The sequence below is a fragment of the Equus przewalskii genome, chromosome 6 (assembly GCF_037783145.1).
Source record: "Equus przewalskii isolate Varuska chromosome 6, EquPr2, whole genome shotgun sequence".
NCBI lineage: Eukaryota > Metazoa > Chordata > Mammalia > Perissodactyla > Equidae > Equus > Equus przewalskii.
This window is the reverse complement of record NC_091836.1, coordinates 12,939,434-12,953,185: the sequence shown is the minus strand read 5'-3', so window position 1 is coordinate 12,953,185 and position 13,752 is coordinate 12,939,434. Positions and strand designations below refer to the sequence as shown.

General features: G+C 37.7%; 1 protein-coding gene across 1 annotated transcript; it reads left to right on the top strand.

Moving 5' to 3' along the window:
• Nucleotides 1-4,227: 4,227 nt before the first annotated feature.
• On the top strand, nucleotides 4,228-12,837 carry MMP7 (matrix metallopeptidase 7). Its single transcript, XM_008522755.2, has 6 exons — nucleotides 4,228-4,456; nucleotides 6,937-7,163; nucleotides 7,249-7,397; nucleotides 8,567-8,695; nucleotides 10,273-10,434; nucleotides 12,535-12,837. Exons 1-6 carry the CDS (start codon nucleotides 4,349-4,351, stop codon nucleotides 12,561-12,563), a joined length of 804 nt encoding a protein of 267 aa, XP_008520977.1. The 5' UTR covers nucleotides 4,228-4,348; the 3' UTR covers nucleotides 12,564-12,837.
• The last annotated feature ends 915 nt before the right edge of the window (nucleotides 12,838-13,752 follow it).

Here is a 13,752-nt window from a genome sequence, read left to right as displayed (position 1 = left end):
TTTTGGTTGGTTATTATAACACAACACATTGTAATGTTTAAAATAGTTACTTTCTTGTGTCTAAGAAAACATTGGCATTATCAGCATCAATAAAAGTATTGGAATAAAACCATTCAAACTTCCTATTTTTCTTTTATATTTAATTATCTGATCACCATGCTAGGTTCATAGAGATGAAAGAAAAAGAGTATTACAATACATAAAAATTCCTAGCATATAATGACAATGACAACGACACTGGCTAGCATTTATAGAACTTTTACCATGTTCCAAAGACACTGCTAAATCTTTTGTACATTTAATCCTCTCATTTAAATGATATAAGTGAGCTACAAGTAGAAGAGAAAAGTACTATCCTCATCTTTCAGAGAAGGAATCTGAGCACAGAGAGGTTAAGTACTTTGTCTCTATGACACAGAAGGAAACTGACCAGAGCTGAATGACTCCCCTTTAACATGATAACAAGTTAAGTCAGTCTGGTCAGAAAACCAAAGCAGAAAATCACACTATAGCAGGGGAAAATTAAAGGTATGAAAAGGGAAGCTATCAGAAATAAAGCATGTGAATCAAAGACCTGAATATAAGTGCTAAAACCATAAAACTCTTAGTAGAAAGCATAGGCATAAATCTTCATGACTTTGGACTTGGCAGTAGATTCTTAGATACAACACCAAAAGCATGAGCAACCAAAGAAAAAAATAGATAAATTGGACTTCAGCAAAATTAGAAACTTTTGTACCTCGAAGGACATTATCAAGAAAATGAAAAGACAACCTACAGAAAGGGAGAAAATATTTGCTAATCACATATCTGATAAGAATTTAACATCCAGACTAAATAAGGAACTCCTACTACTCAACAACAGAAAGACAAACAACCCAATTCAAAACATGGGCAAAAGATTTGAATAGACATTTCTCCAAAGAAGATTTATAAATAGACAACAAGCACATGAAAAGACGTTCAACATCATTCATTAGTCATTGAAAACACAAATCAAAACAATAACAAGATACCACTTCACATCTATTAGGACAGTTACAACAAAAAAAATTCAAATACAAAAAATAATAAACTTTGACAGGGATGTGGAAAAATTGAAATCCTCATACATTGCTGGAGCGAATGTAAAGTGGCACAGCCTCTGTAGGAAACAGTTTGGTGGTTGCTCAAGAAGTTAAACCTGGAATTACCACATGACCCAGCAACCCCACTTCTAAGTATACACCCAAAATAATTGAAAACAGGGACTCAGACTGATACTTGTATAGTGATGATCATTGCATAATTATTCACAACAGCCAAGAAGTGGAAACAACCCAAGTGTCTACTGATGGATACACGAACAAATAAAATGTGGTATATCCATGTAATGGAATATTATTCAGCAATGAAAAGGAATGAAGTTCTGATATACACTATAACATGGATGAACCTTGAAAAGATTATGCTAAATGAAATAATCAATACACAAAAAGACAACTATTATAAGAATACACTTATATGAATTACCTAGGATAGTCAAATTCATGGAAACGGGATGTAGAATAGAGATCACTGGGAGCTAAGGGGAGGGGGAGAGAAAGAGTTATTGTTGAATGGGTACTGACTTTCTGTTTGAGATGATGAAAAAGTTCTGGAAATAGATATTGGTGATGGTTGTACAGCATGATGAATGTACTTAATGCAACTGAATTATACACTAAAAAATGATTACCACAATAAAAAAAAAAAAGCATGGTTTTCCTTTTTTAGAAATGTCACTCACAACATATATCTACAGACCAGATCGCTCTCATGAGCTCCAGATCTGATTTTCCTGAAAATATCCAAATTCAATTCCAAAATTAATGTCCCTGCTTAACCACAACCAAACCCCTATTCCCCTCAAGAAATTTTCTTCTTGTTCCTTCTCCCATAAGCCTTGTCTCTATAATGACAGCATTACCATCTGCTAAGTCCACTACATTTAGATCATCTTTCTTTCTTTCTTCCTCATTCCTGCTGGTAATCAGCTCCCGAGTTTTTGTTTGTTTTGTTTTTATCAATCCTACCTTCTATATAGACCTTGAGTTTCGTTCTTCTTCTGCATCTCTACAGTCTTGGTCTAGGGCCTCATGCTCCCTCTCTCACCTGGATTATGTAATAACTTTTTCTTGATCTGTCTGCCTCTCTAACATCCCTCTACAGAGAATCATCTCTCCTTCCACAATCCATCTTCAGCACAAGCACCAAAATTTTCTTACAATGTTACAAACATGATAATGCTACTTTCTTCCCTTGAAACATTCCTTGACACCCTTTAGGATAAAGTCCAAACTCCCTAGCGTACAAGGCTGGCTCTTCACAACATGACCCCAACCTGCCTGTCCAGCCACTCACCCCCATCAACACCAACTGCTCATTCTTCCCTGTTCATGCTCATCTTCTCTTCCCACATCTTCTTTCTATAATGTCCTATCCCAAGGGAATTCCTAGTTACCCTCCAAAATCCAGCTAAAATGCCACCTCCTGTCTGGATCATCCCTCAGTTCCCATAGGAAGGATTAGCTGTGCTCTTCTCTTTGATCCTGTTGCACATTATAATCATTTGTTACACTGTTTTGAGTATTTACCTCCCTATATCACCACCCCAGAATATAAGCTTCTAAAGGCAGGGACCAGGACTTGACCCTGCTCATTTGTTTTTTCACTAGTTACCATTTAGATGAAGAAGACAAGAGAAGATTTCTTTCTCCCTATCCAAAAGTGAATATTCAAAGTTACTAAAATTCATTTAAAATATTTGTAATGTCTGATGCTCTTTAAATTATTAAAAATAAACAGAAACATAAAATCTGGGGAATGACTTTTAACTTTAATTTAATGCAAAGATCACAGAAAACCTCATATAACTTCTGTATTAGCTGATCCAAGTCCATGAATATTCATTTATTCTATATACATTTATTGGGCACCTGTTAAGTGCCAGACTGACTAAAGGTATCAGGTCCTCAAGTATAGTTGAACTGTGACCACAAATAATTAAAGCGTCTATGCAAAGAAAGCAAATTTAATTAACTGATCTGGAAATTTTACCTTTGGTAACACATAGCACCCAATCCCCAGAAGAACTAGGAGATGTCTGAATAATTAAATTTTTCAGCTCCAGCATATATGGGGTGTTTCCCCTGATGTATTATGGTCAAAAGCCATGGTCCCTCCCAAGAAATGTGTAATGTAACTACAAAATGAATTGGCAGTTGATGTGATAGGAAAAGCACAGGACTGGGAATTAGGACTACTATTAACTAGCTGTGTGATCTTGGGAAGATAAGTTCATCTGTCATCTTGGCTTCAACTTCATCTTTGATAAAAATGAAGTAGTTGAACTAGCATCTCTAGATCATGAGTCTTTAATTGCTATCTGTAGAATAACCATTATGTGTTCCAAGGATCAAGCCAGCCCTACTGGTGGCTCATTAGCAGTCGGAGTCAGGACGTTAGAAGAGAAAGACTGGATAAAATGATTTCCAAGTTGAAGGTCTAGCTTTGGAGAAACCTGTTACTACCAAATGTGAAGCATGGTGAGAATGGTAGACGAACAGCAAAGCCCATGCTTGAGGATTTTTGTTTGTTTGATATTTTTTCATGTAATTCAAGAGGAATTCAGAGTAATGATGACCACTAAGGAAAGAAATAACCTAATTAAAGGGAGACATAAAGAAGGGAATTCCCAGTCCTCCACTAAGGTATCTGGGAGGTGAGGGAATGTAGCACAGGCATTATGGGGGCCACTGACCCAATCACAGCAGGATTTCCATCTGTCACATCTGCCGTCACTCTCCGCTGTAAAGAACCACAGGATGTCGGCAGTGTTCTGTTTCTTGACTTTGGTGACTGTTACAGAATGTTTGCTTAATAATTATTTGATTATTTGTATGTTTTATATACTTTTCCATGCTTTTCAAATTTTTTAAAAAATTCTTTTAAGATACGTGGTACGATACATTCTGAATAATGCTTCCTGAAATTTAAAATTGAGAAGACATTTCTGAGCAGTAATTTGATTCTGGAAAATGAGTTTTCTCATGGATTAAATTTATACAGCAGATAGGAAAAAAAATCCTTTGAAAGACAAATACCTTGTGTGCTTCCTGCCAATAAAGACATACTACTTCCTTGTTGTGATTAATGAAAAATAACACACACTTTCAAGGTTCTGTAGAAAAAAGAAGAGAAAGAAACTCTCAAATGAGTCACCTATTTTCAAATTCAGGGCTGAGAAGCTATATAAATTTCTCTAGCCTCTGGCAGAAAACAGCAAACCAACCATAGATCTGAGAACCATCGTCTCTGGTCAGCAGCTATGCAGCTGGCCATGCTGTGCACTGTGTGTCTGCTGCCCAGCAGCCTGGCCCTGCCGCTTCCCCGGGAGGCAGGAGGCATGAGTGAGCTGCAGTGGAAACAGGCTCAGGTATGTCACGGGCCCACTCACCTGGGTCTCCACGGGCTCACCATCAGCTTTGGAAGTGTGCTTTTCAATTTTGGTAATTTTTCTGATTATAAAGGCAATATGTATTTAAATCAAGTAACTATGTAGAGCAGTCTTTAGAGCCTGTCCAAACTGGATTCAAGTTCCGACTCCTCCACTCACTATGTAGATCAACACAGGAATGTTATTAACCTTCTCTGAGCTTCAGTTTTTACTTTGGAAGTTGGAGATTATAATGGTATCAACCAAATGTTGGTGTGTGAAGCACTTAGCAAAGTACCTGAAACATTGTTCATACTCAATAAATCAAAGTTATTGTTATGTATTGTAATTTCTGATTCTTTGCATAAAGAGCAAAGTTGCCTCTTAAGATGAGGAATACTTGTAATGGAGAGACTTGAAATCAGAAAAGCAGGGTAGAAGTCACAGCTCTGCCACCTACAAGCTGATGATGACGGGCAAGGCATGAACTTCTGACTTTGTTTTCTCATGGGTCCAGTGGAAATAATTATACTGTTTTATATCTCACAGGATTAATTTAGTGAATAAATGAAGTGATAACAATACCAAACTCTCACATATGTAACAATTGCAGAGTGTAAAGTACTTCATAGACATGGTGTCCCTGGATCCTTAGCACTATCCTGAGTAAAAGAAGAAACCAAAATTAAGTCGATTCACATACTTGCTAATGGTAGAGATAGGAGTCAACGACATTTTCCTGGTTCAAAAATCACGTTCTTCCAATATACTACTAAATAAGCAGCCTAATAAGTGCAAATAATTATTATTGGATAAACTAAGGGAATGTTTACTCCTAAATATTGTTTATAAATTTAAGCTTTAAGCATAAGAAGAGTCAAGTTTTATTTCACATTAACTTGGACTTTTAAAAAGTTCCAGTAATATGTTAGATTAAACCATACAAAATTACTGATATTTGACTGCTTCTACCTCCAAAACAGGAAATTCATATGGTTCTACCTAACGAATTCTCCAGAAGGAGTGCACCTGCAAGAGTATTGAATCCCTTTATTTGCGTGCGGGTTGCCAATAAACTAGAGGGAGGTAAGCTAGGTTTAACTTAAGGCGGGGAAATCCCTCTCAAGGACACAGACAGAGTTCTTCCAAAGGATGTCTTTGCAAAGGCTGCAGCTCTGGAAGCGTTAAAATAAGCTATTTGTTTTTAAATAAGGGGTTAATTCCTAAGGTCATGGATGAACAATAAGCATTTGTTGTATTGAATGAAACCCAATCGTGGGTAACAGGAAGAGAGAACACGATGTTGCTAAGGTTACTTACATAAAGTGTCTACTCCTGAGAGGTTCTGAGACAAGAACCATTACCACCTACTCCAATTAGACTGCCAAGGAGTGAGCCGCTGTTTAAATCATTTCCACACTACTATCAGGCATTCTATAGCCCTATACATTTTTCTAATGAAATGGGCTTTGGAGTTAGAACAGGAGTTCAAATGCCAGCTCCTTCCGTTACTCAGGGGGTGACCTTCCGCACCTTCTCTGAGCCATGATTCTTCCTACGTAAAATAGGAATAACAAGGCCGTACCTGCTCCATAGGGTGGTTATGAGTTTTAAACGGGGTAAGTATGTAAAGCTCAGAGTATGGAGCTCTTGTGAGGTTGCTGCTGCTGCTGCTGCTGCTGTCATTTCACTCACTTTCTATTTTTTCCTATTTAGGCTGCTGGACTGCCATCCCAATATCCAGAAGGTAGGGTCCCTTAAGAAATTCCCAGGGACCCAACTGTGCATGGAATACACCTGGGGGACCTGCTTTATCCTGCAGCCTCTCGAAGTGGATTTTACTAGAGATTTAACAGCAGAAAGAGCACAGGGCTGGCAGTCAGGAAACTCAGGGCCAGTTCTGCTATTAATTTAATATGTGACCCTGGGCAAATCATTTAGTTACTGTGAGCTTTGGTTTCTTCACCCGGAGAATATGTACATTAAACTAACTAATTTTGTAATATCCTTTCCCAGAACTAAAATTTTAGGATCCTTGAAACTCAGCTGGGACCAGATCTCCAGAGAATCTTAGATGGGGAGAGGTGACTTTTGATCTCCCCACAGGGTCTCTGATGCCAAGGGAAGTTCTTACTTGTGCCCCTTGAGGACACACTGGGCACTCTTCCTGATGGGCTATTACAAATACGTCTACGTTTCATAAAGTGTACAGTGCATTTCTCCTCAAAACACTTGATGGGATAAAAGAGAAATGGAAAGACTCTTTTCTTTTGCTCATGAAATGGAATGATGCTGCTTCACTATCAATATTAAATTTTCTCCTCATTAATGAACACTTGTTTTACTTGGTGATGATATAACTAATCTTTCTTCAAACCACTATTTGAGTCCATAGGAATCAGAGGCAAAGACATGCAGACTTCTGAGATAAAAGAAGACAATAAACAAGAATTACAGATCAATTACTCTCTTTCCAATAGGACTATCTCAAGAGATTTTATCCATCCAGTTCAAAAATAAGAGATCCCAATAGTTTAGAAGCCAAACTCAAGGAGATGCAAAAATTCTTTCGCCTGCCCGTAAATGGAATCTTAAACTCCTACATCATAGAAATAATGCAGAAACCCAGATGTGGAGTGCCAGATGTTGCAGAATACTCGCTATTCCCAGATAGTCCAAAATGGACTTCCAATGTAGTCACCTACAGGTTAGTTTTGCTTTGGCTCATTTTCATAAAAACAATAAAGCTCTTCTCCTAAGAGGTCAAGCATTGTTTTCTCGTTTGCCACCAGGGTCGTATCACATCCTCGAGAATTATCACTTGTCATAGTGAATCAATTAGTGGCAAAGGCCTTGAAAATGTGGAGCGAAGAGATCCCACTGCACTTCAAGAGAGTTAGCTGGGGAACTGCTGATATCATGATTGGCTTTGCAAGAGGAGGTAAGGAAGATTCCTGTAAGCGAATCCTGTGCACTGTTTTGCTTGTTGTTTTATACCTGTGCCCTCCTCTTCTGAGGATTTAATATCTTTAATGATATGTGTGTGTATATATATGTAGCAATATTACTACTTTTTCTAGTCCACTAATTTAGAACCCCTCAAACGCACAAATTCTAAATTGCTTATTATCCGTCCCTTTACAGAAAAAGTTTGCCAACCCCTGGCTTGTAGCATGAATCATGATATACACATATATATATATATTTATGGGGCAGTTTAAAATATATCTAATATCAACATTAAACCAAGAGAAGGGGTCACAACCTCCAAAGGCCTTAAGTGTTCTCCAAGAAACAGGACAGCTCCTGTGGCCTGTTCCCAAAACCCTTCATGTAGTAAGAAAGCAGAAAAATAGAGAACTTTCACATAAAAGGGCTTAAAGAGATGTACATGAACTGTTATTAATTGCTAGTGTTTCATGGTGCAAATTTAGAGAAAAATATTGCTCTTTTTGGTCTAATATTGAGCTGCCTAGGTGCTGTGAATTTAGCTGAAATTTGATCTTCAGCCACAATATTGACAATACCAAATAAAATGTTACAGAAAGTACTGATCATGACACTCCATGCTTTTTAAGAACTGGATAAATCAGATATGGTCTGATACCAATTTGAAAATAAATAGCTCTTCATCACAAATAAAAGCACTATCAAAATCCATTTTAAGACACCTTGAGCTTCGTTCTCCAAGAGACTGCCTACTATACCCACAAACAGTAAGCTAAGTTTTTTTTTAAATTATACTAAATGGTACAAAATGCAGTACTCACACTGGTCCTCCATCCTGCCATCATCCAGCCAAGCAAAGTGATCAAACTTAGCACTTACATGCCACCATAAGTCAGACGTGAAAGTATTTAAAGTCCCATATGCAGTAGACTTTCAATAAATGGTGGTCGTCAGTGAGGAGCAGTGGTTCTGTGAAAGAAAAAGTGCCTGTGACAAATAAACACCCCAACCACCCTGTGTATGCAGCTGGCTGCTCATAACAACAAATGCCAACTGTTTGGACCCGGCTGCTCTTTCTAGCCTCAATGCTCACATAAACTAAAAAATAAAATGACTGGCGATAAATTCAGTCACTAAAACAATCACCCTATTTTCTTTCAGCTCACGGGGACCCCTACCCATTTGATGGACCAGGAAACACACTGGCTCATGCCTTTTCACCTGGGCCAGGCCTTGGAGGAGATGCTCACTTTGATGAGGATGAACGCTGGACTGATGGTAGCAGTATAGGTATAGCATCCCGTATCTCTTCTACTACACATCCTTTTTAAAATCCTGAACTTGTTATTCTAACTTTAATTCTATCATTACTTTAATTAATAATAATTATAGAGCCCTTGCTAACTGTCAACCACTGTACTACATGCTTTAAATGAACTATTTCATTTAAGGTGTTTAAAATGCTACACATACAGAAGATGGAAGCTCAGGCCATGGAGTCAAGCATGTTGAGCTCAGTTTGCATTACCTCTACCAAATACTTGCCATGTGTCTTTGGGCAAGTTATTTAACTTCTCTGAGCCTCAGTTTCCTCGTCTATGAAATGGGACTATAAATAATTTCCACCTCACAGGATTGTTGCTTGAAGCAAACAAGATAATGCTTATATAGTGCTTAGCAGAGTGCTTGGAATATATTAATAATTCAAAAATTATAGCTCCTTCTTTCTATTTCCCCAAAATAACTTTTTAACTGTAGGAGAAATAGGAGTAGCAACTACAATACTTAAGAATTATAGACAATTCTGAGACTATTGCTCAGAAAGGACCTACACCATAACCCAGCCCATCATATTCATCACCTTACAAAGTAGGAGATTATAGACATACCAGAAAACCAGTGAAGAGAAGCTTTGGCATAAGTAATCCTAATTGGAGACAATTCTTAAGAAAAAAAAAATGGCTACTAACTGGCCCTGAAAGGGAAATTAGTATTTATGTTTGCTAATGGAAATTCACCACTGTAGTGACGCCTGCTGCGAAAATCTAGCCTATGTAAAATTGTGACACTGCCTCCATTTCACACCTTGCATATCTTTTTCATTCTCCTTTCTTACTGCTCAAGCTAGGCTAAAAGCAGCTTCCTTCAATCTAGCGCACCACAGTTGGAACTCTGGCCACTCGAACTCGCAGGCTCACACCTTCCTCGTTATATGCAGAGCCTTTCTATGTGTCTGAGGGAGAGAAAAGCATATATGTAACATGATTGAATAAATCCAAAGCAAAATCCAGCATTGCCTGGAGACCCTGCCTTTAAGTCTGGCTTTCTCAAAGCCAACTTTCTCTCTCCTGCTATTCAAAGTCACTATCATTTACTGAATAGCCGTTATTTTCTAGATATTGGAAAACTCTAATTGTTACAACAAATTTACAAGTAGGAATTATTTCTGTTTAACACATGAGGAACTGAGACTCAGCAATATCAATTAATTTGTCCAGCGTTATCCAGCTAGTAAGAGGCAGAACTGGATTTCAAACGTGGGTCTTAATTCCTCTACAGCCTTTGCTTCCCATACAGAATACTCCTGTCTGAGTGATTGTATAAGAAGCAAATAGGCAGAAAAACATGATCTTTTTTGAAAAAACAGAAGTGATGATGAGATTAAAGCTCTACCATTCTGATTCTCCTTCTAAACCCTCCCACCTTCTGAAGACCTAGAAACAAATGAGTAAACTGTAGAGGATTTGACGAGTTAGGCATTTTATAGTTATTTTATTTTCTGTTATTTGATATTACATATTGTATCTTATTTTATTTTATATATATAGTCATGTTTATGGTTATCGTCTGTCACTCTTTGGTTGTAGGAATTAATTTCCTGTTCGCTGCAACTCATGAATTTGGCCATTCTTTGGGTCTGGGACATTCATCTGACCCCAGTGCCGTGATGTATCCAACCTATAGAGACGGAGATCCCAAGAATTTCAAACTTTCACGGGATGATATCAAAGGAATTCAGAAATTATACGGTACTATTTATGATTTTAAATAAGAGTGATTTCACACTGTCTCCTTAGGGCAGGCTTGAATGAAAAAGGCTGGGAAATGGGTATTTACTTGGGAAAATCACACTGAAATTTATATCTAAAAGCCTATTGAGGGGAGAAATTTGAGACTTCAGATACTCAAAATTTAACCAGGCTATTTTATACTCTGAGTATATTGATTCTAAGTTTTCAGTAATACAGTATAATTTGGTGAAATCACGAAAGTAACTGACTGTCAAGGTTTTTTTTTTTTTTTTCGAACTGCCACTCCCTACTCTTTCTTGCTCGCTTCAAATTCTTCAGGAGAGTCTCGCCCTGTGGGGATGGACTGAGGAGCATAACACTTCCCTCTTCCCTGCTTGCATATACGTGTAGAGAAAGGTGGTAACCATGGACAGCAATGCTTATGATTACTGGTCATGATGCTTATGAATATCTCACATCCCAATCTGTACTATTTTGTTTTAAACAAGTTCCAAATTCAATTTAAAAGAATAAGCTGATTTGTATTTGCTTGATCAAGTCAGTCAGAAGTAGTAATATGAGAAAGGAAACAAAGATAAAAAGCCACATCTCTAGAAAAAGATGAGAATAGTAAGATTCAAAGAGGCTAAAGGAATTGTCCAAAGCCATGTGGCTACCGAGTGCTTGGACCATGATTCCAAGCCAGGGCTGTGTGATCTCATACTCTTTCTACTGTATATCTCTGCCTGTCACCACTTGGCAGTAAGCTTTTAAAAGTAATTTGGAAAAGAGAATACAGAATGGTATCATTAAGTCCACAGATATAATTAAACTTTTCTAACAATATATCAAGATGATAAGAATACACTGCAAAATGATCACGTAAGACTCTTTAAATGATCAGAATAGCAGTGAAAGCACTTCCACATAATAGAAAATGTCCTCAGGCGATAATTATTCCTATAGGATAATGGATGTAAGCTATCAGTTGAACCTAGAATTTACTATCAATCAGCATTTCCAAAACTGTGTTCCCAGAATACTATTCCTACAAGACAATTCCCAAAAAAGTTTGCTATGGAGAAACAAGATCAAAAAACCCTACCAAATGCATTTCAGGTGCATAGGATATTAAGAGTACCTAACAAACTCTTGCTTAACTCAGTGCTTCCTAAATTATAATCCCTTTAATGGGACACTCATTGAGCTCTCACAGAATAGCATTTCAGAGAACACATTTTGGAAAATACCATGTAAGTGTACTTTAAAGTTCTGACTCAAAGAGCTGCTGCTGTCAAAAAGCTCACAAAACACTAACAATTGTTGGTGAAGTTATCACCAATGAAACAGAAAATACTATCTCCCCTTACATAAAACTATGGAACTCATGGAATACTCTATGGCACACGTAATGATCTTACAACCTTGAGAAAATTAGAAAGGGACTGAAAGAGACTCTGAGGCTGACTGATTAGATTTAACATAAAGAGGACAGACTGGTGCATTAAATCCTTAAGTATTAGACAATGAGATGCCCCTAGTCAAAGATGGAAAGAAGTAATTTCTGCTACAAATGAAAGTAAGATTTAATTATATAGTTTTTAAATTTAGGGAGTTCATTAATCCAAGAAGTGATATGAACAGAAAATATAAATGCAAAATAATGTGATTAAACTCATGAATGTAAAATTCCCAATCTTCTTTTCAGAATAATAAAAATAGTAACTAAAATGCACCAAGTATTTACAGTGTACCAAGCACTGCACGTGCATGAATTCATTCAATCCAACAGTCCAATGAGTTGTTATTACCCTCATTTTATGGATTGATAATCTGACATTAAGAAAGGCTAAGGAGTAACTCACCCAAGGTCACACAGCTGGTAAAATGACAGAGATGGGATGCAAAGACATCTGACCCCAGGGCCTACACTCTATCAATACTGCCTTCTCAGCCTTTAGAGGTTGTCCTTCAGAAACCTTTGTCCCAGGCACAGAAAACTGGGCTGGGTGGATGATAGATTGTACGTACTGCGACACTTCTTGTGTTTTTATAGTCTTAGGATGGTTTTTATGTGTTTTACACCATGTCAGAATGTTCTTATTTTCCTTTTACCAGGAGAGAGAAGTGATTCAAGAATGAATTAGAAACTTCAGGGAGAACTCACAATCATTCATTGGATTCTATATCATTATTCCCCAACCAGAATTGATGAATGCTGTTCCTGCTCTCCATTTAGTACTTACTTCATCCTTCCCTGTATTGAGGTTGGTTTTTGTACGTCTTTCTTTCCCTCTGGGGATAAGCTCTTTTATGACACAATTGTGTCTTCATCTATAACTCTCCTCAAGCAAATCGAACTTAGCAAATGTCAATGAATGTTAAATACACAGATAAATAAAAATTTTTTCCATAGTAAAATGATTTATATTTGGGAGCATTGTTTCTGTGTCAAGAGAAGGCATGCTGTACAATGAAGTCAAAGACTGAGACCAGAAAAAGAAAATTCCACCACATTATTTTGAATCTTCAGCTGCACCTCACTCTATCACCAGGTGGGTAAGTCAGGAGCTGCAACTATTTATTTTCATTAATGTAGCCCAAAGGTACATTAAGTTCCTCTTATCCTTTTGGCCCAAGCTCTCACTTTGAGTATTCTGGAAAGTCCAATTCTTCCCACAAAATGTGTGTGAATTCCCAAGGATTCACATTCTCATAGTCAGTTTGGCTCCAAGTTTTTACCCCTGACCTCTTGATTTCACTGCATCTCTTCTGCCACAGCAGCTCTGTGTTCCCTTTCTTCTGCCTCATGCCAACCAAGATATTGCTTTCCTCCTCTTCTCTTTAACTTTCTCCAAACCAGTCCTACAAGGCTTTTGTGAGACTCTTGACGTTGCTGAAGATTTGCATCAACAGTGAGACTTTACAATGCATGAGAACAATGAAATTAAAATCAGATATTATCCTCATTCTTCAAATCCTTTACCTACCCCAGCATCTGGAATTTCTCATTGGCCACCTACCTCTGCAGGCTTCAACCTCTTCACACATCTCTCCTTAATCCTCAAATCTCTAGACTCCATTGCTTCTGACTTCCCCCACAAACTCATTTCCCTGAAGCCCTCACAGCTCCAGCTCTCCCTTTCCATGCGTGGAGACTCACTAACGTGTTTCTTTGGGAGAGGCACTCCATGCAGCCTAAACCCTTTAGCAGGACACAGAGCTGGCAAAGGCTTTGCCATTTCAACCTTTCTTCCTCCTCCACGCTTCCTCTTCTATATTTTTACATGCTTGGTTTGCTCTGTTAATAGAGGGATGAAGAATCAGAATTTACTT

What these genes read in the sequence shown, in the direction of transcription:
- MMP7 (XM_008522755.2), top strand. Translation starts at nt 4,349, where the DNA reads ATGCAGCTGGCCATGCTGTGCACTGTGTGTCTGCTGCCCAGCAGCCTG. An exon ending in TGCAGTGGAAACAGGCTCAG is followed by an intron (nt 4,457 to 6,936) that starts GTATGTCACGGG and finishes TCTTTCCAATAG; the next exon opens with GACTATCTCAAGAGATTTTA. An exon ending in GATTGGCTTTGCAAGAGGAG is followed by an intron (nt 7,398 to 8,566) that starts GTAAGGAAGATT and finishes ATTTTCTTTCAG; the next exon opens with CTCACGGGGACCCCTACCCA.